A 24,855-nucleotide genomic window follows, 5' to 3' on the forward strand; every position below is an offset into this window, starting at 1 on the left:
ATTCTAGGCACTGTATGTGTTCTCCGCTCATCTTGGCATGGTTTCCAGTCGTCCTGTACCTCAACTTGCCACTGGTATTTAACAATGTTGACCCAGGAGAGATGTGGTTGGAGACTGCGTAACTCTTGCCACACAAATTTCATGCGCAGGCACCCTTACAGTGCGTATCCATAGTCTGTTAAGACTGAATAAAGCCACATAAATCATAAAAATCACATATGTGGCTAACAATTTATAAATTTTTAGTCTTACTGGTTGTTTAAAAGAAACAAATATTTTTAATAGACCAATAGTGGAAAATTTTGCTTAAACAAAACCAAATAGAGATAAAAAGAATCATTTATTGGCCTTGAAAAATATTTGCCGGTTTCAAGTAATCATCCCCATGAAGTGCTTAATACTTTCTAGTATAAAATTTACTTATCACAAGCGTTTCATTTTTTCAAATAGTTAGCATGGTGAATTCTTTCACTAGAAAGAAACAAATGTCTGGAGCTCACTTGCTATAAGTATGTACTTTGACACTATTACATACACACAAGTGTTTATATATTTGTAGATTATTATGGAAACAATATTTTTTGTACAAAAATTCAGAGAACGCTGAACTTTTTAGAAAAGGAAAAAAATTAGAAAGACTGCTATAAATGTAATCATGTTAACTAGCTAAAAATCTTAAAAGTCTATTTGACAGATCTTGCTTATTTGGACTTCAGATCATGAAGCCAATGTAAGATCCTAAAATCTATATTTACTACATGCAGTCTAAAAGAATGCAAAATGTTAAAACTGAATATTATGACAATGCTAATAGAGGAAAAGCATTTTAAATAATTGATGAAGTCGAAACACTATACAGAGTTAACTATAACAAAGGGCTTAATATTAAGGTCTTTAATTCAGTCTTCCATGAACCCTCCTTGCTGGGATCCAGATGTGATGGAGTTGATGCAAGAGACATGGGCCAAATCACCAGAGACAAAAAAGGCACCCAAAATCCATCAATAGCAAGGTTCTGATAGAGGATGGCATTTTAAAAATATGTTAAGTCAGAAGTGCTTGGGATCTATTAAATCAAGTGGGTGGGTGGGTGGGGGGGCAGTTATACCCATAAATGCAACCGTTTGACCAATACTACTACACTTCTAATGAACCCATAGTTTACACCTTGGTTAACAATGCAGGGAAGTAAACTAGTGTTTTGCAAGGTGAAGACCAACACAAGAAATTTTTTACCTGCACTTTGTTGACCTACTACTTTGCTCTTCATGCCAACAACATGGAGTCATATTTCTCCATGGAATCTGTGATAAGACAGTCTGCATACGGAAGCTCCCAAATGACACCAACAGACCTCACTTGATAATGCCTCCATAACCATAATATAGAGACATGAACCAAGTACAGAACCCTAATAGACCAACTATTATGACAATTTGTGTACAGGCATAGAAAAGGCATGTATGCAAGTATTCTATGGATCAAAGTATTTTTCCTGCAGTTAGGATGCAAATGGCATCCTAATAGCATCTTATTGATGCTCACCACCTCATGCATGTGAACGAGCAGTTACATTACTTGGACAGCAAGCCTAAGGTTATGATAGTTGATGCAATAGAGGATGAAGATCAGCTCCTTGTCATTTAGGATCTTATCTTTCACAAAAACCTGTTTCAGCAAACTCTCAACCATTTTTCATCCGGTGAATAACTGAACCAACTTGGAGAAAAACATAACATCTATATTCCGTAGATTGCACTTAGCAACTGCTGCACAAAAGTGACCTGTGCTAATATGGAAAAAAGTTATTCATCTGCCACATTAAAGATAACACAAAAACAAAAAATTTCATTCGGTCCATTTATTTGGTAACCAGTTTCCAGAACTTTGAGAACAATAGATTTAGAAGTTGGTGTATGGCCGTCTGGTGGTGAATCTTGGATTGTGCAAACTTTTGTTTACACGATGAGGAAGAGGGAACTTGATTTTAGCATCCTGAGAAAGAAAGAAAGAAAAGTTTTACTTACAAAGCAAGACATTTTAATACTAAATGAGTTACACAACTTAGTTTCAGTATAAGCAATTACAGGGTTTTAAAGGAGCAACAACTTAAATTTAATATTTTCTTTTAAGTGAAATCATCTAAAGTTTTTATTTTCAATCTCACTGAATCCAAGATTTATGTACAATTTACATTACACAACTTTTAAATAAAAGTATTTCAATTTTAAATTAAAATCCCTGGAAAATTAACCAATATGCAGTGGACAAAACCATTTCATATATATAAGACAAAATTACAAAATAAAATTAATCATTAATCTATATAAATATAAAACTAAGATCAGCGCATGTTTGGTTTAAAAAAATTATAAGTACGTAGTCAGTAATTTATGAAGCATTCTTTTTCTCATTTTATTTTTATTGAAAAATATTCCAACATAGAAAACAAATGCATAAATAAAAGGATAAATAAAATTGGTTTACATTACAAATAAAAGAAACTTCCTCTGATTAAGGGTTTCATTTTTTTTTTCTTTCCCCCGCCTTCATTAAGTCAGCTATTTACAAAATATTGTCTTAGTAATATATTCTACCCAATGTGTCATAGATGTTCTAGTTTATTATAATCTATTGAAAGAAAGTTATGCAAATTAAAAAGATACTAATAGCTGCTTTTGGGTCTTTGCTCTCATAGTATTTCAAAAGATTATGTTGTATTATTGATTTAAATAACAGTGAGCAGTTTTGATAGTGCAGGGCACTATGGACAAATTTATCTTTAATTGACCCTTGACAACTAAATATTTTCGTTTACTAGTCAAATAGAAAAGTTACTAGACAAACCCACATGATTTTTAGAATATGACAGCTTTGTTCTGTGACGAGCATGTATATCAAAGATTTTTCTGCATTTTTTTTTAAAGTGTCATAAATATACAACAAATTTTATGCTGATACTTGAAGGTGTATAAAACATTCTAATTTGTTCAGATATTTTTTTAACAGCGTTCGTTAAGGAAAAAAAAAAAGTTCTATTAAACTTTTGTTTAAATAATTTTGATCGTTTGCTTTAAATAATAATAAAAAAAGGTTGAAAAGATTGTCAGTGAAAGAAATACAATCGCCAAAAGATAAGTGTTTCATTATTTCTAGTCGCCACTTTGAAAAATCACTCGCAAATGCGACTGTTTCACTCGCAATGTAGAGCCCTGTAGTGGAACGATACCCCCCTCCCCCCAAAAAACCTTGTATTTATTTATAAAATGAATGTCAAAATCTTGATTCGGTCTCATAAATATAAATAAACTTATGAGAGGCGACAGACTTATTTGCTGTTGCACAAAATTTCTGACACAGGCAACTAGAAAAGTTCCTGCGTAAACGGTGATTGTGCAATAAATATAAAAAAAATAAAATAGAAACGTACATGGAACTGCTTAATGTAAGCACGTCTACATTTCTTCGGTACTACAGTCTCCACTCTGATGATCTGGATAGATGAAGGTCTGGCACGATGTCTAGCTCCCATATCGCGATCTATAAAATGAAAGAGGTTAACACCATTTAAACACATCTAATGAAAATTAGAAGCGAAACGAATGAACAATGAAACTGAAGTAGTAAAGGCATTGCACTATATTTCAAACACTCTTCTGGTGGAAGGATACACTGCAGAAGTGAAATTACATAACATACCCCTGCCAACACTAGAATGAATTCAAAATAGTTATAATCTTGATTCAATTTCAGAAGCAAACCTATTTTTTTTAATACAAACATGAAAAACATTAAATGGACGTTATTTTGAAAAATTTCAATACAGCAAAACAGATTTTTATGAGACAATACAGTAAGAGCACTAGAATTCTACATTTGCAGTTAAAAAAAAAAATGTTAATTGTTAAAAAGGTTGAATGTTCAGATTAGTATAAATCCATACATTTTCTTTTATCCATATATACTTTGAGATTAACTAATCCAGTGAATAGATGTAAGTTAACTTGTTGATGAATTCAGATAAACTTCGAAGAACTTTCAGAATAGAGATGATGCACATAAATCTGTATTGTGTGTGTGATGATTGCAACGTCTTGTCAGACGAGTGCCACTCCCTCAGACACTTATAGTCCATGAGCCCAAAAATGACTCCCATCACCACAGGACCATTTTTATAGACAAATGCCTGAAGGAGTATCTATACACAGATGTTACAGAGTCTTAGCTTTGTACGACAGCGAAGTGTGTCTCTCTCGGTTCCAAATCTTGAGATCCAGCAACAAGTTAAACTGTACACCAGCTTAATGGGTTTTTTTTTTTTTTTTTTTAAATCAGAGATTTGCTTCTCCTAGAAAGGTTGCCTTCACCACGGCTTACGGGAGCCCTCTCCACCCCATACATACACACACAGACAAAATGGCCGCACGTTTTCGTATGTCCAGCAAAGGCCTTTTTTTTTTTTTTTTTTTTTTTTACTATTCTTTAGAACTTTTTATACACTCCCCAGATTATAATATTTACGATTTGCGAACGCATGTCATATCTACATTCACTTACACCAGCTTTTATAAAATTCACACTATTCCTTCCTCTCGCGTGTTTGTTTGGCTTTTTCGTATAAAAGCAAAACTGAATAGAAAGTGAAGGCAGCTTCCTTGGCTTTCGTGTCGGAACGTCCAGATCAATCTGGGGGGAAACCCCTCATATCAGACAATTGCTATTCATTTGGACACTCCTTTTTTGTAGGGAGCTGGTTTTTCCCCAACATCGTGGAGAAATGAAACGGTCATTTCTGCAAATCAATTTTTTTCATTGATCATCGCTAAATTTAAGCGCTTTTCATTTCCTATCACCCCGTAAGCATCACGGTAAGATCTCACATTTTCTTTCACGCTTTTGGGTTCAAAACTGGTTTTTTCTTTTACATGTACAAACACCCGGGCAACCCCCACTAGTATACTCTAAAAGGCGATGTTATAATCTTGATTCGGTCTCATAAATATTAACTAACTTATGAGAGGCGACAGACTTTATTTTCTGTAGCACAAAACTTCTGACGCAGCAACTTAAAGGAAAGTTGCTGCATAAACGGTGATCGTGAAAAATATACTCTAAAATTAAAATGTATACAAATTTAAGCAAATGGGTTTAGGAAAAATGACTAAAAAAAGTTGCAGATTAAGTATAAAAGAACCTATTAGAAAAAACCAATTGAAACAATTAAAAAATTTAATTTACTGTTGATTTTAGAAACAAATTATACCAAGTTAAAAATTAACCTAGTGTCAGAAATATTAATTCAATTGAAATATTTAACTTGATTTGAGTATTTCTTTTATCAAACTACAGAGGAAAAAAAAAAAAAAAAAATTAAATTAATTTTTTTCTGAAATGTTAGTAAAAAAAAAACCCCACAACACATATATACACTTTGGACCCTGATCCAACTAAACAATAATTAGCCAAAAAGGCACTAGGTGATTAGCAAAATTATTTGAAAACATTATTAGAAGGCTGTGTTGTCTTTTTAGTTATGTTGCTAAGGTTAATATATTAACTGTGCAAGATCGGAAAATAGTTAAAATGCTAGAATGGCCTTTAAATGGGAACCAGTGTTAAATTCACAAACAAAATTAATCCTCACTGAAAGAGCCTAATAAGTTAAGACTTTACATCCCTGTATTATATATTCTTTGAGATGAACAAAAAAAGCTAACGAAATGTCTGAATCTTGATTCGGTCTCATAAATATAAATAAACTTATGAGAGGCGACAGACTCATTTGCTGTGGCACAAAATTTCTGACACAAACAACCAAAAGTTGCTGTGTAAACGGTGTTTGTGCAGAGAGAGAGAGAGAGAGAGAGAGAGAGAGAGAGAGAGAGAGATAGATAGATAGAAAAAATCCTGTTTGTATTCAAATATATTAACTTTATTAATGAATTGATGGGGGGGGGGGGGGTCGATAAAACTGCAATAAAGATATGCCACATTTATCTTATACTAGCAGGAACCGGTGTTGTCGAGTTGAAGTATAACAAAGCCAGACCAGATTTGGTAAAATATTAGTTCAAAATATAGTGGAGTTACAAAAAGGTCTCACCCATGTTAAGAATGGGTTTTGCTATCATATTTTAGCACAGTCTGTATTGTGCACAACTATCCATTTATTAGCTGATAAGCACATGAATCTAGCACATATAAAAATATGTACCATATCTGAAATACATTTTTATTTTTTAACTTGAAAATGTGATGTCACTTCCTGACAGAGGTGAGCACTGCCATCCATGGTGGTCATTGCCCAGCATTACCATCACATGAGAATGTTTGGTTTCAGTTGGAAGAGTGCACACCAGAGAGAGACAATGTCAGGAGAACAGCATAAAATGATTTTATGAAAATTTCAGAATTTGTCATTGATATGAAAATTCAAAATTTGATAAAGAAATTTCTCAAAAGTCACATTCCAATAATGCCTGTTCAAAACAATGGATTATTTCATTTTTATTATTTGTTGTGTAACTTGCACACATTAATAAACTACAGTAAAACCTTGGGGATATGGCATTAATCCATTCTGGGGTTGGTGAAATCGCCGTATGGCGGGGCCTTTGCAAAATTTTATACAGTACATAATAAAAATTAACAAAATACAGTCTAATATATAATACACATGTATATAATAAAATAACATTGTATGGCAAATATCATAAGCAGGGGCCCCGTGAAAAACATTGTATTTCACATGATAAGTTCTACTGTATTTTGTATTAGAAATTTTATTTTAATTCAACAAATGTGTAAAAAAAAAAAACAGAAAAGACTTCAGGTTTTTGATTCTCCTGGTCATCTACGGAAACAAACTCATCAAACTGAAACTAAAAACAGTTCTCCCATGACAACAATACACAAATTCCCATTGCTCTTTTAAGATGGTTAGTATTATTTCATAGCATTGGCAAGTTAAATTTACCATTATGATATATTGTTTGCGGCCGTTGATATTCGCAGCCGGCTGCGGCTATTCTAAAATGCTATTCGCAGCCGGTCGCATCAGCTGACCGGAAGTGACGTCAGACAAATCTTAAGTAAATTCTTGGCTAGAATTGTAAAAATAATTTGTTTTCTTTTGTAATAGAATTTAACAATTTCTTTCATTTTGAGCTGCTTTTTTCTCCCGTTTATTTTTGTTTTCTACAATTAATAAACCAGTTTACAAGTAAAAAATAAGTTGTTTTAATTTTTAATTACCAACACAGTGGCGAATTTAATTTTTCTCTCTCCCATTTTTTATTTTGAGCGGAGAATTTAACATGTCTTTTCATTTTAATTATTTGTTTTAGTTTTTCATTACTAACACAGCGGAGAATTTGGGGTACTCATGCAGAGAACGGCATGGGCGTGGCTTATCACTTGCTCAGTTGCAAAATATTTTTGTTTTTAGTAAATAATTTGCGTTTTTTGGCAAAGTTTATTTTTAATAAAATTAGCGTATTTACTGATATTTTTGAACCGCGATATTACAATTCTTTCATAACACCGATCACTTTAGTCCTGCCTTCTTACACAGGTTTTCGGGTCGCTGACAACGAATCTGATAATCAACCCCACAGCAAATTTACCGTTTAGATGGTATTAACCCCTCTACCTGTCGCCATTTTACAGGCTTCGTTGCCCGCCCGCTAGGTGTATCAGAATTTTAGGCGGAATTTTTGACACCCCCAACAAAAAACTGCGAATAAAATATATAAAACTCGTAATTTCTGTTTTTAAAGTGGGTTGTTTATTTTCCTTATGAAATATACTTCCAAAATAAACTATTACAGTCGTTTAAAACATAATAGAAGTATTATTTTTTATTTTTTAAAAACAATGTTTACAAAATGTCTAAGCGAGTTTCTCTCGACAACTTCCGGTTTCGCCGCCGGCCTGCTGCGAATAGCATTTTAGAATAGCCGCAGCCGGCTGCGAATAGTCACTTCGTTGTTTGCATTAAAAACAAAATAGTTATAGGTTTCTAACATTTTAGCACAATCCTTATTGTGCATGAATACTTATTAACTGATGGGTGCATAAATGTAGCATCCGTCTGAAATAATTTTGATGCTTAGTTTCTGAAACCTACAAATGTTAAAATGGAAGTGCTCAACTACTGCCACTTTCATAATGCAATAACATTGAATGTTGTAGTGTTTGTTTTTATAATTTTAATAAGTTTACATAAAATTCCGGGCCACTACCAGACGCCTACAATGAGGCTATTCTTTTCTTTTTTGTTTTTATACATAGCGTAGTTGTAAAAGTGAATATTAAATATATGGAAGAAAGTAAAGATGTGAAAAAAAAAAAAAAAAAAAGTGGCAAATATATAAGTTTCCAGTCGTGTTGAGAAAATGAATATCATCCTACCACCTGTAAATAAAAATCATTTGAAAAAGTAACTCTTCTAGAAATTATGGAATTTATGGTAATGAATAAAATCAACTGATATCTGCAAAACCCACATTAGTTATTGGTTAGTAGTGTAACCATGTTGAATCATAATTAAGATTTTTTCTTTTAGAGAAAAACTAGTGTCAATAAAATACTTGTACAAGCAAAAATACTTTGATTTTGTATTATATATAGAAGAAATATATTAAACGACAACGAATTGTGAAATAATGTCAAAATCTTGATTCGGTCTCATAAATATAAATAAACTTATGAGAGGCGACAGACTTATTTGCTGTAGCACAAAATTTCTGACACAGACAACTAGAAAAGTTGCTGCGTAAACGGTGATTGTGCACAATCTGAAGAGCAACAAAAGAATCTGAAGAGATTTGCAAACATGGCTTTCACTTTTAAATTGAAAAAACTTGTGCGAGAACATAAATAGGAATTCATTCGCCAAATTATGGAGAAAAGTGAATTTTCATGAAATAAAAAATATAAGTAATATTAGGCTAAATTTCATTGACGAAGATTTTAACCAATCTTTAAAATTAAAAACTTTGGTACATTTTAAAGAATGATCCTGAAAGAAAAATAAACCTTAAAAACCTTTGTCACTGGAATTTAGCCAAACATCAACCTTTTATCTTGGAAAGGTTGCATTGAATGGAGAAAAAAATATTTACAAACACATTTTCCTATATTTACACAAATGAACTAGTACAAATATCCAAATTTCAATAAAACTTACAGCACTGAGTGACACCACCAGCAGCAGACAAATCACGATATTCCTTGTACATATTGTGGATTCCACTACGAGATTGGTAGCGCAGCCAAATACCATAATTCTTAATTGTGCCGGGTTTCCTCTCAAAGATCTGAAATTAAAGATTAATTTTCATCAGCTGAAGGAAATCATAGAAACACTTGAAGGTAGTTTGCTACAAACTTTTAGAGAAATGTGTAAATTGGCTCAGTTCCGTAACTCCCAAGATTAATCGGACAGTAATTGTATGTAAATATAAAATGGTGATTGAGAATTCAACCAGCATTTTGGCTCCCATATACATCTATAAAAGTTAAATTGCCTGTATCTATGTTTTCCTACCAAGCTCCTATGTCAATTTTCAGTCTACAGACTCAAGATTTGAATTGAGGGGCATTGAGATTTGGGAAAATCTTTTTAATCGGTTTTCAGCCAGAAATTTGGCTGTCAAGGGGTAAAAGTTCAACGATTTTACCTTTAAAAACTCAAACTTCTCAGCTAATTTTGGGTCTAAACACTTGAAATTTTAGACGTAGTTTACTTAGACAAGGATCAAACTTTTTAATTTGATTCAAGCCCAAAACAAATGTTATGGGGTTAAAATTAAGGCCAAAGTTAACAAAATTTGCAATCTCTAAGCAAACTATTCAGCCAATTTTGAGTCTAAATATTTGAAATTTTACATAAAGGTATTCAGACATGCAGCAAGCCTTTTAATCAGTTTGTGGGCGAAAATTTGGCTTCCAAGAAGTCAGAGTTGAAAGAGTTGACTTTTGCAGACTATCAAACTACTTTTCCAATTTGAAATTTTAGATGTAGGTTACCTAGACATGAGAAACTTTAATTTTATATATATATATATATATATATATATATATATATATATATATATATATATATATATATATATATATGCACATAAAGTTATGAACAGTACATAGGGCTAGAGAAAAGCCGGGCTGAACTACTAGTTCAACATAAATCTGACAGCAAAAATAGATTAAGGATCTAACGGTGTATATTTGGTTTTTAAAGTCTATTTAAGCTGACAAACTTTGCTCACAACTAGTCAATTTGTTATATCAAGTTATTAGCAATAAGATTAGACTAAGCTACAACTGATTTTAAAAATTGTCCTGTCTAAAAATCACTAACAACATTTTTTAAATAATCACTTAAAAAATAAAAATCAGCAATGGAGATAACTAAACTAATTTTAAATTTAACACAAGCTATTTAAAAAAAAAAATGCACAAACAAAAAGGAGTTCATTTCATAACAAGTACAGATGCTAACTCGAGTTTTTCACAATACATTTACTCAATAATAAAATATTTTGAAGAAATTAAAAACTTATAACTATGCTAAGTGGATGACAAAGAAAATTTCTTTGGTTACTTAGGTCATAAATAGAAATCTTTCTATGTTAAACATTGGTACTTTAAACATGGGTATTCCGTAGATTTCGAACGAAGCCTCACTGTCAACAGACACCCTTCTGGAATTTCATAGATGTTGCATTAGGTACTTTAAACAGATGCTTGGTTCATCCCACTGCACCAGTTATGCTTACCAAATGTGTCCTACTTGGCACTTGTATTCGGAGCTGTCACAAAAATGACGTTAGCGTTTGAGAATAGGCTGGGGCCCTCTTTACTGAATGGAATTTTGTCGACCAAACACTAGCTACTCAAAGGAAAACTTTGAAGAGAACCAAATCCTCGACAACTTGATTGGTCTTTCATCCATTTACTCAGTCCTAATGATAGATTTGTACATCAGAGGTGCTTTGGACCAGCAGTGATCTGAAAGAACATTTTACATAGGTGATTCATTTGGTGATCTGATTGCTGGCAGAGTGTGACCAAACCATAGGAGACATCTCGAAAGGAGGGTCTGTTTGAGGGATGGTATCCAGCAGCGCAAATGGGTGGTGACGTTTGGGACAAATTGGTGCCAGCAAACACTAAGGATGTGGTGTACACATTGGTGATCAGTCTGCATGGGTTACAAACTCGTACTGGCCAGGTTTTGCGTCCGTATAGGAAAATGGTGATTACAAGAGCTTGAGATTTTTGTACAGAGTCTGATTTCATTTCTGGACCAGAGTTAATGTAAAGGTTTTAATGTTATGCAGCAATTTTGTAAATTCCCATAATTTAAAATCAACCAATATCAAATTATTTGTTTGAAGAATAAAAAGGTGAACCTGTGGTCTCTCATACTTACTCTGTGACAACAGACAATCTCTCCCCTTGTTTTCTTCAATTTCCTCAGCTGACTGGCAAAGTACCAGAAACGAGACTTTGCACTGCAGGTCTCGGAGGCAAAGATCCTCATCTGAAAGAGTGGGGGCTTTGGACATTTTTCTGTGGGCAACTCACGGCCAATCACTTTGTATTCTTTCAACTGAAAAAATAAAGAATTACAAAAACATTTAAGACATAGATTATATATAAAAAAACGATTTTGAAACAAGGTTAATGGCTTAAGTTTTACACAACAGAGGTACAAAAGACACTTTCTTTTAAACTATTCAAATTACGGAAATTATGTAGTAGAAATTAGAACAAATATAACCGTTGCCAAATGCAGTAAAATGTTTTTTTTTTTAATCAATCCGCATAGTTTTAAAATGGATGGCTATTTAAAATATTCTTTCATACTTTCACTTGGCTGCAAGATTTGAAGGTGGTAAATTAAAAAAAACAAAACAAAAAAAAAACAAACAAAAAAAAAAAAAACAAAAAAAAACGTCAATGTCAAGTTTCTTTCCAACTCGCCAAAAACCTTTAAATGACGGTTGTGCTGAAAACAAATATCACATTTACATTTGGGGCAGATAAGCAGTTTTCCATTATATGAAATTACTTTGTTCAAAAAGTGGGGGATCACTTCCCTATATAAATTTAACATAAAATAAGCACCCTCTTTGTACATATAATTTTTTCATATGAAGTTTTTTTAAACTGATATTTGTTTTCGGCATTTTTTCATCTCAATTTAGGGTGCTAATTAGCTGTCAGTAAGTTTACATGAGCGGTTTACAAAAACACTTTTATAAAATAAAATATGCATCACGTGCGCTTGAAAGCCAAATCACAACGTAATATTAGGAAAATAAACATTTTACTTGTTTGAAATTTATCAAATATATTTCAGAGGTATACTTCATCTTCAGTGTGTGTTTGTTTACCCCCCCCCCCACTTTTCTTCACCGTTGCCATGTTGTAAAGTTATAGAGAAAAGGCTGTTTGTAAAGAGCCGCGCGTTGTATCTGGCGGTTGTATTCGAAAATGTTTGAACTGTGCATAGGCAACGCGAGAATAATGTCAAGGATAGGAGTTCATATAGAAACATTGTCTTAATTTAAATAAAATACGCATCAAGTGTGCTTGAAAGCCAAATCACACTGTAATATTAGGAAAATAAATATCTTACTTGTTTGAAATTTATCACAAATATATTTCAGAGGTATACTCCATCGTCAGTGTTTTTTTCTCCTGAAATATATTTGTGAAATTTCTAACAAGTAAAATATTTGTTAATTATCCTAATACTATATTGTAATTTAGCTTTCAAGCGCACTTGATGCGTATTTTATTTAATACAATGTTTCTATATGAACACTCAAATCCTTGACACATTTGTTTCTGGGAGAGAAGGAGTGGCTGGTTACTTTTAATGCATCTAAAACCAAGCTTCTCTCTTTACATCATCAACACTGATCCATATCTGGCATCAATTGAAATGAATGGCTCTCGTCTTCAGGAGGCCTCAAGTTTTGACAAGCTTCTGGGCTTGACCGTTACTCCTGATTTTAAATGGAACACGTATATCAAATATGTTGCCAAGGCCACTGGAAAAAGGGTGGGATCTTTCTATCGATCCAGTAGATATCTCACTGCTGATGCAATTCTTTATCTATATAAGAGCCAGGTACGTCCAAAGATGGAATACTGTTGCCACATCCGGGCAGGAGCTGCTAGAAAGGACTTGTCCTGCCCTGATAGAGTTCAAAATAGACTTTGTAGCCTCGTAGATGTCCTTTTCTCTTCCCTGCAACCTCTCTCTCACGGAAGAGATGTTGCAAGTTTGTCTCTGATGTATCGTTATTTTCGTGGAAAATGTTCGACGGAGCTTCAGTCTGCCCCCCCCCCACCAAACTTTCACAAGAAACACTTGTCTAGCTGAAAACACTATCAATAATTCCCTCCACTCTTTATCTGTGCCTAAACCTAAATTCCATGAACAAAGCTTCTCTCTTAGAACTGTACACCTGTGGAATTGTCTTCCATTTTCCTGCTGACTACAATATGGTTGTCTTCAAGTTTAACGTAAACAAGTTCTTGAGCTGTTCCATATAAGTTAACAAATTTACCCAATTGATTACTATATTGTCCAATTACTGTACACTTTTTTTAACCCTTATCCTCGATAATGTGGTGATGCCCGTGTATAAAAAAAAAGAAAGAAAAAAAAGCGATCAGTTTTCTATACTAGTCAACCATATAGGAGCCTATTCGTGACCAGACACACACACACACGTTCAGCTTTATATATATTTAACTACTTCATTTACTCACATAAAATTAATATTTTAAAGTATATAAATTTATGCGTAAACTTCAAAAGTGCTCAATATGTAGGTAGAGCTATGGCGATTAAGCTACATTGAATATTCCGCGAAACGTGGAATATTCAGTGTAGCTTAATTGCTATATTTTATAACTTACTATATATACACACACACAAAGTTAAAATTCGTTGATTTTCTTTAAATCTTTCTTAAAGAAAACCGCTAAAAAAAAAAAAAAAAAAGAAAAAAAAAAACGCATATTTTGCCATTAAACCTGATATTTTTAAAAATTTGGCAAATTCAAGTTTGCATCACGCATTTTAATGGCGATTTTCTGACACTGCTAGTGCTTCTGGAGTTGAATATTTCATAAATTCTGTTTACATTGGGGGCAGTGAAGGAAGGGGAGCTGCCACGGCCACCACAACCTCCCTCAATGTAAACAGAAATTTTTGTGAAAAACTAAACAGTTCTTCTGCTCGGTTTATCTCTATTAATTAAACTGAAGTACCTGTTCAAACCCACACAAGTTCTATAATTGAATCCGCCCCAAACAACTGTTAGTAATAACCAGCGCCGGTTTTTTAGGGGTGCTGAAAAAGAATATCAGTTAAATTTGTTTTCATAAAAAGAAATAAAGGTGGACTAAAAAAATGGGTGCTTATTTTATGTTAAATTTATATAGGAAAGTGATCCCCTACTTTTTGAAAAAGTAATTTCATATAATGGAAACTACTTATCTGCCCCAAATGCAAATGTGATATTCGTTTTCAGCACCACCGTCATTTAAAGGTTTTTGGCGAGTTGGAAAGAAACTTTAAAATTCGAGAAGAGGGGGAAAAAAAAAAAAAAAAAAAAAAAAAGTTTTATTTTGGTACTTGTAAACTTTATTGGCGAAACTGGAGACGGCATTTTATTTCACGCACCTGCCGTTAAAATGAAATGGAGAAATCAGTATTTTAAACTATGGCCGAAGTTTTTTTTTTTTTTTTTTTTTACACAGTGGTCACCACTTATCAAGGCCCGGAAGCCACTCAGGGATATCACAAGTACATTACGTTAGTGTGGAGATTTGATGAAGTGTTTACTTAAGGGGGCAGTTCATTAGGAATTTGTTAATGTTGGCCTTGAACACATCCAAGTTGTAGTCAGGTGGGAAGCAGGCAGATGGAACAGAGTTCCACAGGCGTGCAGTTCTAAGGAAGAAGCTTTGTTCATGGAATCCACGTTTTGATTTAGGCATAGATAAAGAGTTGGGGAAATTTTTCACAGTGGATTCGGCTAGACGGGTGTTTTTCGTGAAAGATTGGCGAGGGGGGACCAGAGATTGGAGTTCAGACGAGCACCTACCATGGAAATAACGATAAAACAAGGAAAAGCTCTCAACGTCTCTTCTGTGTGAGAGAGGTTGCAAGGTAGAGAAAAGGGCATCCCCCACTAAGCCACCAAGTCTATTTTATACTTGTCAAGGCAGGATAGGCTGTTTTTAGCAGCAGTATTCCATCCTTGGACGTACTTGGCTTTTATATAGATAGAGAATTGCATCAGTAGTGAGATATCTTCTGGAGCGGTAGAAGGATCCCACCATCTTTCCAGCGACCTTGGCAACAGATTTGATGTACATGTTCCATTTCAGATAAGAAGTAAAGGTCAAACCCAGAAGCTTGTCAAAACATGGAGCCTCTCCCAGACGAGAGCCATCCATCACAATTGATGCCAGATGGGGATCAGAGCGTTGATGATGTAAGGATAGGAGTTTGGTTTTAGATGCATTAAAGGTAACCAGCCACTTCTTCCTCCACTGAAAACCACGCGCTTGAGATCAGAGGAGAGAGAATCAGAGAGAACTTTGTCATTTACAGCCTTTGATGTGTTGCCGTAGATGGTCGTGTCATCAGCATAGATGTCAACGAATGATTTAAGCATGTGTTTAGGGATATCATTGATGTAGATCAGAAAGAGAGTTGGGCACAGGATTGAACCCTGAGGGACTCCAGCATTAATACTGCAGGCCTCTGATTTTTGTCCATCGACCACTACTCTTATGAGCCTATCGGAGAGAAATGATTTAATGATTGAGAAAACATTTCCAGTTATACCGTAAGTCAGAAAGAAATAAAATTGAACCAGATAAACTTCCGGAAAGAACTATGAAAACAAGTAAAAGTGAAATAACATATCCGTAATTGTTTAATTGGAAATGTTTCGATTTAATTAATGAAAACGGGAAAGTTTTTCATGAAACATTTTTGGTATTTTTTTTTTTATTTTTTTTTTTATAGATTAGGTCCATCTTCACAATTTTCTTTTAAACTTTTAGTGGTTTTCAACTATGCAGAATAGGAAAATTGCATTGAAAATTTGCAGAAATAAGTAGTTATCGAAATATAAAAAGTTCTATTATGCATTGCATTCTTCGGCGGCCATCTTTTTTACGCGGATGCAGTGTCAGTTACAGATGAGTAGATTTGTTTATGGCGCGCAAAAAAGATGGCCGCTAAAGAATACAACGCGATTTTCGTATTCAGCATAGTCGAAAACCATGTAAAAGTCGTCATTTAAAAGAAAATTGTGGAGGTGGACCTAATCTGAAAATTTACCCTAAAAAAAATCTAACAGAAAATGAAATGACATTCTTAATTAGGGTTTGTATTACTGTACACAGATTCGAAAAAGTTGTCAAAAAACAAATAAATGTTATCAAAGGCAAGATAAGTTACTTTTCTACCAAACTGGATATATTTTTCGTGTTTTTATTCAATGTAACATATTTATTCAGCTCGAAAAACATACAGTGTTTACCGATGTATTGGAAAATTCAAGATTGATGTATTGGAAAATTCAAGATGGCGTCTTATTCTCTCTTTAACACGGTAAGTGTGGGAAAAGATGTTATAAATAAAAAACCGGATAAAATACTGTTAAAAACTCGCTCAATATATGTTACCGTGACATAGGCTGACATATTCGGCGGGTTTTTAATAGTATTTTGTATAGTTTTTTTTTTTTTATTTATAACACCTTTTTCTATACTTACGGTGTTAAAGAGGGTAAGACGCCATCTTGAATTTTCCAATACATCGGTAAACACTGTTTTTCGAGCTGCATAAATATGTTACATTGAATAAAAACACAAAAAATATATCCAGTTTGGTAGAAAAGTAACTTATCTTGCCTTTGATAACATTTATTTGTTATATATTTGTTTTTGACAACTTTTTAGAATCTACGTGTACAGTAATACAAACCCACTTTTTCGACATTTTCATTTTTTTAAATGTCTTCAAAAAAAGTAAAAAAAAAAAAAAAAAAAAAAAAGTAAAATCGCGTAAATTTAGTTTCATTTTTAACAAGAACAAATTTTAGGATGAAGCAAAAAAGAAATTACCTGCCGTCGCCATCTTACAAACAAAACACGACAGATAAGTATACAATAATTCAAACTTACGAGATTAGCCTTGTAATGCAAACGATTCCACAATCGCTAAAAATCGGAAATTCCGATTTTCTTAGCGGAAAAATATACTTTAACAATTTACGTGATTTTTGGAATATAACATCTCTTTGACGATTTCTAAAACGCACACAACTCAGAAATGTTCGAAATGATACTATGAACAATATAAAATAAAATTCCGATTGTAGCCATCCGATGCCACGGTAAGATTTTGGGTAGATTTTTAACAGCACATTTTGCATAATTTTTTTTATTTTTACTCATTTTCCTAAACTTTACGTCAACAGTTAGTTCGCCGCCATTTGCCCCCCCCCCCACACACAATCGATAAATACTGTATGATTTTGGAACAGATTAAACGTTTTAAAGTGAGCAAAACCAATAAAAACTTTTCTAGATAGGTAGAAGAGTAACTTTGATAAGATTTTATTTATATATGTCTGTATTGTAATACAAACCCGAAGTCCTAAATAAATGGTGTACAGACACGTGTTTACTCAACGGTAATTCGAAGCCTTTCAAAATTGCTGAAAATTTTGAACTGATTGAAATTTAAAAAAGCAAAATGTCAAGTATTGTTTATGTGTGCCGATAAAAAAAAGGCAAATCAATTATTTCTAAAGTGCTTGTATCTTTAGAAAGAATGCGAAATACTTTCAGTTTTTTTTTTTTCCCCAACATAATTTAGCACATGGATGGCAGAAGGGAACCACGATATTGTAATTACACTATCATAAAATTACATACTTTAAACATTATTTATAATACGAAAATAACTATCAAACATATATAAAGAGAGAAAACAGGCGAAAAGTGGATTAAAATCTCGAAGTTTATAATTTTCTCTTTTAAAAGCGCCCCATGTGGATGTGGTCGCCATTTTAGATTATTTTCATTCGGTATGCGAGACAAATACTCGTCAAATATTACAATATCAAACAAATATAAAATACAAAGACAGGATAGAATTTACAGCTGAAGTGATCACTTATCGCAAGAAGATAATACAAAATGTTAAAATAAAGATAACTTGAAATTAATGAAAAGTTTGTAAGTTGAGCTCACCTCACCACGGGCTCTCATCTTGATGGCTGGTATAGAAAGGCCGAAATCTCGTCGACAACACGTGATTATCTTGCGAGATGTTAACGAGAACGAAATGTTGAAACAATATTTTGGATAGTTTATTCTTTTATTTTTATAAGTTTCATATTTATTTTTTTGCAATTATCTAATTGTATCCTATTTCATCTATTTATATTTAATTATTTAAAAAAAAAAAAAAAAAAAAAAAAAAAAAAGTTTCTATCAAAATCACGCGAGATCTTGAGTTCGCGAAGTGTTAGATCCACCACGCTACTCAAAGGGTTTTCTTCATACGCTTATTCTTAAAAAAGAAAAAACTCTAGTCCTAAGAGTTTATTATAAAAGAAAACATTTAATAACAAACAAGGAAGATGCCAATGTTTTGGATTGAGTACAGTAGAATTGCGTTATCAGTTCCATGACGCAACAATACAAATAGTTAAATCATATCACCGCTGATGTAAACGTAAAAAAACAAAAAAACTAATTCATGTATATGTATATATACACACATATATATATATATATTTCGTACATCATCTCTGGTTTTGGCTCCACGTGTCTAACGAGGCAAAAGCAGATTTCTTTTCACGGCAATTTTTTTTTCGTCATTATTTTAGCCCTATTTTACTTGGTTAAGTGATAAAATAATACACTGCTTTATTTTTGTCCTTTATTATTATTTCATCCACGGTGGTGGTTATTTAGTTTTATTTGTTTTCTATTTCTCCCCAAAATATAACCAGCATCAGTTGTTTTGTTATTAAAGTTTCAAATTTAGTAGTTCACGTGTCAAAAAAAAAAAAAAAAAAAATTTTCTAACAGTTTCTTTTCAAAACAAATTAAAATTCTATCAATCAGTTTTTATGGCCAGTGCCCCTTTCAAACAAAACCTGTTTAGAAAAATAGGGAACAATAATAAAAGATATTTATTATAAAGTTGAAAAATAAAATTGATCGAAAATTTATCCACCAGTCTGCATCAAATTAAAAATAGTTTCCAATATTTCCAACTGTTCCCAGATGGGAACAGTATCCGTTCCCATCACAATGGACGACCAAATTTTAAGTTCGTTGGATGGCTGTCTGTCTGATGGCAAATCACAAGAAAAGGTACGTTTTATTTTTATCTTTTCTAATAAATAAAATTTATAAAACAACTTCACGCGTGTCTACATAACTTCCATGTTAAACATTTTCTATTTCCTAGTAATCGATTACATGTTGAAATCAAAACTGTAATTGCCAATTTAAATAAAATTTATTAAATGAAATCCACCAGAATGCATTTCAGTTTCAACAAGGCAACCATTTTTATACTTGTAAAAATAAACGAATTACTTAGTAATACTTTGACATTTGGGTGCTAATGCAGAGAGTGATCCACGCTATTTTTTAAATCGTATTTTCAGGTTTAATTAAGGTTTTATTTTTTTTTATTCAATTATAAGGTTAAAGTTACAGAATAGGTCCTCCCCTTCCCATGTTAAGAATAGCGTTTTATATAATAACGTTATTATTTCAGCACTGATCACTCTCTATTGAAAGTTTTAAAATCATATGAAATAGCGGTACTGGTGCAGTGGTGACTGGTGCAGTGGTGCACTTAATAATCTGTGCTGAAATATTTAAAAAGCCGTTCTTAACATGGGGAGAGGAGTTTGTACCGATACTTTACCCTTACAATTGAATAAAAACAAAACTTTAATTAAACTTGGAAATACGATTTAAAAAAAAAAGCACGGATCAATAAGTGCATTAGCACCATTTGAATTATTTCATTTTACACCACAGTGGACACATGAAACCTTAATAAGGAGAGTTAGTTGTGCTGATTGATCACGAAGTGGGGTATCAATTTATTAGAACGTTATAACTGAAAAGTAGTCCCTCACGTTAAAATAAACTTTAAAAAAATTAAAAAATCCTGCTTATATGAAATTTAAGTTTGTTATCAACGATAAATTTGCAGAAAAAATAAGAAAACGTAAAAAGTAATTTTATTGCAGGAGGGAAAGCTCGTCCAGGTCCGCCATTCAAATGTTTTTCTAAAAAATAAAAGGTGCTTATGCATTTTTAGTACCGCGCTACTTTTAAATAGTTTTTCTCGCATTAAATTCAAACGTTACAATTAAAAAGTGATCCCCCACATTAAAAGTCATTGAATAAACTTTAACAATTTTTTTCCTGGTAATATGAAAATTAAGTCTTATCGACGATAATCCGCTGAAAAAAAAAAAAGAACACGTGAAAAAGAATGAATTTTACAGCGGGGGGGGGGGGGGGGCTCGTTCAGATCCCCCATTTATTAAGTAACTTGGATAAGCTCTTTTTGTGTTATTTGAATGAGTTTATTTACTTTGAAGCAAAAGTAATGTCAGCTGTTAGAACGAAAAATGGCGGTCTCGGTTGAACCATTTGAACCTTCTATAACTACTATAAAGGTTTGTAACAAGTGATTATTCGGTGCTAAATGCACTTATTGATCCGCGCTATTTTTTTTAGATCGTATTTCCAAGTTTAATTAAAGTTTTATATATTTTTTATTCAATTGTAAGGTTAAAGTACAGAATAGGTACAAAACAGAACACCCTCTTCTCCCCATGTTAAGAATGGCTTTTTAAATGATGTTATTATTTCAGCACAGATCAATAAGTGCACTGACTGCATGAGTACCGATTATTCAATTAATTTAATGACTGAACAATAATATAATTTAAATTTCAAAATCTTATAAAAGTAGATAAAACAAAAAAGGCATATGTAAAAAGACTCCCGGGTAACGCTGGTTAGCTTTGCTAATTATTCATAACGCCCTAACAAGTTTGTCCACAAAAGAGGGTAAATTTGTAGACTAACAATCTTCCTTATCCCCTAAAAATACAAACAATAACCCCCCACCTTCATTATTGACTTTCTATCCTTTTTTTTTTAACTTGTATTTATTTGGCAATATCCTCATTATTTTAATTTTAATCTGTTAGGATTATAACCACATTCACTGGCTGTTTATTCAAATTGCCCTACGGTCATGTGTATAGTAACAAATAAATGTTATTAAAGGCAAGATAAGTTATTTTTCTATCCAAACAGGATATATTTTTTGTGTTTTTATTTAATGTAACATATTTATTCAGCTCGAAAAACATGCAGTGTTTACCGATGTATTGGACAATTCAAAATGGCGGCCGACTCTCTCTTAAACACGGTAAGTTCGAGAAAAGGTGTTATAAATAATAAACTAGACAAAATACTATTAAAAAACACCGAATATGTCAAGCTATGTCACGGTAATATATATTGAGCGAATTTCTAACAGTATTTTGTCTAGTTTATTATTTATAACACCTTTTCCCGAACACCGTGTTTAAGAGAGAGTCGGACGCCATCTTGAATTTTCCAATACATCGGTAAATACTATGTTTTTCGAGCTGAATAAACATGTTAAATTGAATAAAAACATGAAAATTATATCTAGTTAGGTAGAAAAGTAACTTATCTTGCCTTTGATAATATTTGTTATATATTTGTTTTTTTGACAACTTTTTCAAATCTGCGTACAGTAATACACACCCATTTATAAGGTAAGGCTCAGATTCCCAACGTCCGCCAAAAAAAGTTTACCATTTCAGTAATCCAAAAATTAAATACGCGCGTGCGAAAACAAACATGGCGACCAATGAAAACAATAGGGGATACATTGGCTAATGAAGGTGAAGGTCTTAATATCATAAAACTACTTGTCGGCGACAATGTAAACTGATATTCGTTCAAAACAAACCCGAATACCCCTAAAAATCAGCTTTTTAAAGTTGGTACTCTAGCGCACAGGCACAGACTGTGCGCCGCAAAAAAGTCACTTGTGCATTTTAACATTCCCAAACAAATTTAGAAAGCCATTCTAAACATGTGGAAGGAACGGAACTCTCCTAAAATGCGAACAAAAATCTTAAAATGCGTTAGTTCCAAAAATTATTAAAACAAATTGTTATATTATCCATGAAAAAGATTTTGATATTTTTTACTTAATTATGACGGTTTGTAATAATCAGGTAATTTCGACTGCATACTTTGGAAGCTACCATTGTGATTTATTAGAATTGACAAAAAAAAAACAAAAAAAAAAACATTTTTTATCTGAAAACTCCATTTATCGACAACGAAATTGCGTCCCAATTCTGTAGAAGCGCCTCCTTTTCTTGAGTTAAATATGATTTTAAAAAATATTACGTTAATGATAAAATTATGAACTAAAACTAAATTTTGTAAGGTCAATACCGTTTTAGTCTATAAAATGACTAGATGACCCGTGACCCATTCAGTTATTAAATTTGAGCTTTGACATTTGTTGATAATTGTTTTTTTTTTTTTTCTGTTTTAAGTGTTTACTTAAAAATGAATGACGTCATAAAGAATGAATGGTTGCTTTTAGCAATTTTTTTAAAAGCTAATTTTTTTTGACTTCATCCATTTTTCATAATATATTCCAAACCGGTTTTAGGCATCCTTGTAAGTGTTCATGCCCTACCCCACATATAAACTCAATCTTATGTCACATCCGGCCCTCATAGGAAGGTTGATGAATAGGGATAAGCAAGACGGTGCAGATCTTGACGCAAGTGCAAAGAAAATGGAAGCTTATCACAACCACAGTATACAGACCGTATATTGTGAAAGGAAACGTATAGAACAAAAGGTCTAACTCTATTCACCTTTAGAAGGTTACAAGCCAAGTTAGTTAAATAAATCGCTTCATGCCTTGTCTGAAGAACCTTCCATAAAAAAGTGCATAGCGACGAGCAGGAAAATTCTACTTATAGTATGTGTAGATTGGATGTAAATAGCTTCTAAGAATTTTAAAGCCAGTTTAAATACTTTCAAATGTCGAAGAGTCCCAAAAGTAATGCATTCTTTTTTTTTTTTTCAACTGCAGTAGAATCCTATGGCATTAAAAATTAGTGATAAGATACAGTACACTATATAATACACACGTATATAATTAAATAACACTGTAAGGTGGGGCAAATACCGTAACCAGGAACCAGAAAAACATTGTATTCCACATTATAACCTGAGAAAGAGCCACCATATCCCAGGGTTCTAAAATGGTTAACTTGCGGACGAAGAAATGGAAATGCATTCTGGTGGATTTGATTTCATGATTAGATTACCTTTCTAAAAATTTTGTTTTAGTACATAATTGAGAGACATGAGGCAAGAAACGTGTGTGCAAGAAATGATTGCAATTTTATTAATATAGGGATTTGGTTTCACAGGTAGATTTAACTTGATCTCTTTCTTTCCAAGAGATAATTATTTTTCTACCTTTATTGTCTTTCGTAATTTTTGGATATGTTGCTATTTGAGACCTGACAAGTAGGTGCCATTTGTTTTACTTGAAATTCAATATTTTTCATTTGTATAATATAAAAGTGCCTGGAAATATGCTCAAAGTAGCAACTAAGGTCTCGGCATTCAATCAAATAAAGCTAATGTTCTCTATAATATTAAAATGTACCAAGTTGTATGTGGTACTTTGCATATCCTGTGAAAAATTACTGGAGTAAAGAGTGCCATTTATATAATGAGTTTAGAAATAAAATGTTTGACGAACATTAAGAACATGTCTTCAGGCATATTGTCAAAGCCAGTCAATATCCGAAAAAGGAAAAAAATGAGTTCAACTGAATAATTTCACATCTCCATTGTTCAATAAGTTTGTGTTTCCACACAGGATTAAGAAAATAAAGTTTGTCAGGTTCCTATTTACTTTGCCTCCCCACAAGGGCAGAGTTAGACACCAGGGCTGTTTTTTAATGTGGAGAAAAGAAACAAAGTTTAATTGTCTGTCGTGAAGGATTTCTCTTCCACTGAGAACAAAAAAAATGAAGTGTAGCCAGAACAGATACTACAATTTGATCTTGGCCTAAACATGCAGTTTCATACAAGGTTAAAAAAGTTTTGTACATTAGTTCATATCTCCTTCCGTTGTGCTCTCCTTTCAAAGCAGGCGTCGTAGGCATGTTATGAACTGGTGGAGTGAGGATGATTTCTGCAGGGTTCACAGCAACGGTCTCAATAATAGAGGTGCAATGTGTTTCTGCGGGTAATCTATCAGCTCCCATTGTTTCAGATTGTGACTGACTCAGAATCCATGTTCGGCACCATCATATTTGACAAAGAAGATCAAGGAGAACGTGACTCTTCAAAGCTAGTCAACATCTGAAAAAGTAAACACAAGTTGAATAACTTCAGAAAGAACATTGTTTTCCATCAACACGTGTATGTTAGATGAAATTACTTTCCCATACATTTAGAAAAAAATTTTTTATAATAAAAAACGTTAAAGATGAATATCACTTGGTACCAAACAGGACACACACACTCCTCACAGGAGTCACATATTAACCAACTCGTATCCTTAGATTTTTTTTTTTATAATGTAACAAAGTTGATCACATTAATAATACAATATGGTCGCTTCAAGTCCAATGTAAACAAATTTTCACTAATGATTACTGTTTT

The 24,855-nt window shown here is 32.8% G+C and overlaps 2 protein-coding genes across 2 annotated transcripts in view; one reads left to right on the plus strand and one right to left on the minus strand.

Annotated features, from left to right (window-relative positions):
- Positions 1 to 1,846: 1,846 nt before the first annotated feature.
- LOC145293906 (large ribosomal subunit protein eL20-like) lies at positions 1,847 to 18,464 on the minus strand. Its single transcript, XM_080140712.1, has 5 exons — positions 18,310 to 18,464; positions 11,438 to 11,617; positions 9,191 to 9,320; positions 3,431 to 3,540; positions 1,847 to 1,995 (listed from the first exon to the last, which is right to left on the minus strand). The coding sequence occupies exons 1-5, from the start codon at positions 18,325 to 18,327 to the stop codon at positions 1,903 to 1,905; spliced, it is 531 nt and encodes a 176-aa protein (XP_079996838.1). The 5' UTR covers positions 18,328 to 18,464; the 3' UTR covers positions 1,847 to 1,902.
- A 404-nt stretch (positions 18,465 to 18,868) lies between these two features.
- Positions 18,869 to 24,855, plus strand: part of LOC145293905 (exportin-T-like) — an 87,412-nt gene continuing 81,425 nt past the window's right edge. The window contains exon 1 of the mRNA XM_080140711.1: positions 18,869 to 19,443. Coding sequence (XP_079996837.1) covers positions 19,354 to 19,443 — 90 coding nt within the window. The 5' untranslated portion in view covers positions 18,869 to 19,353. The remainder of the gene's footprint in view (positions 19,444 to 24,855) is intronic.

The sequence above is a fragment of the Euprymna scolopes genome, chromosome 15, assembly GCF_053919585.1.
Source record: "Euprymna scolopes isolate OS-2025 chromosome 15, ASM5391958v1, whole genome shotgun sequence".
Classification (NCBI taxonomy): Eukaryota; Metazoa; Mollusca; class Cephalopoda; order Sepiida; family Sepiolidae; genus Euprymna; species Euprymna scolopes.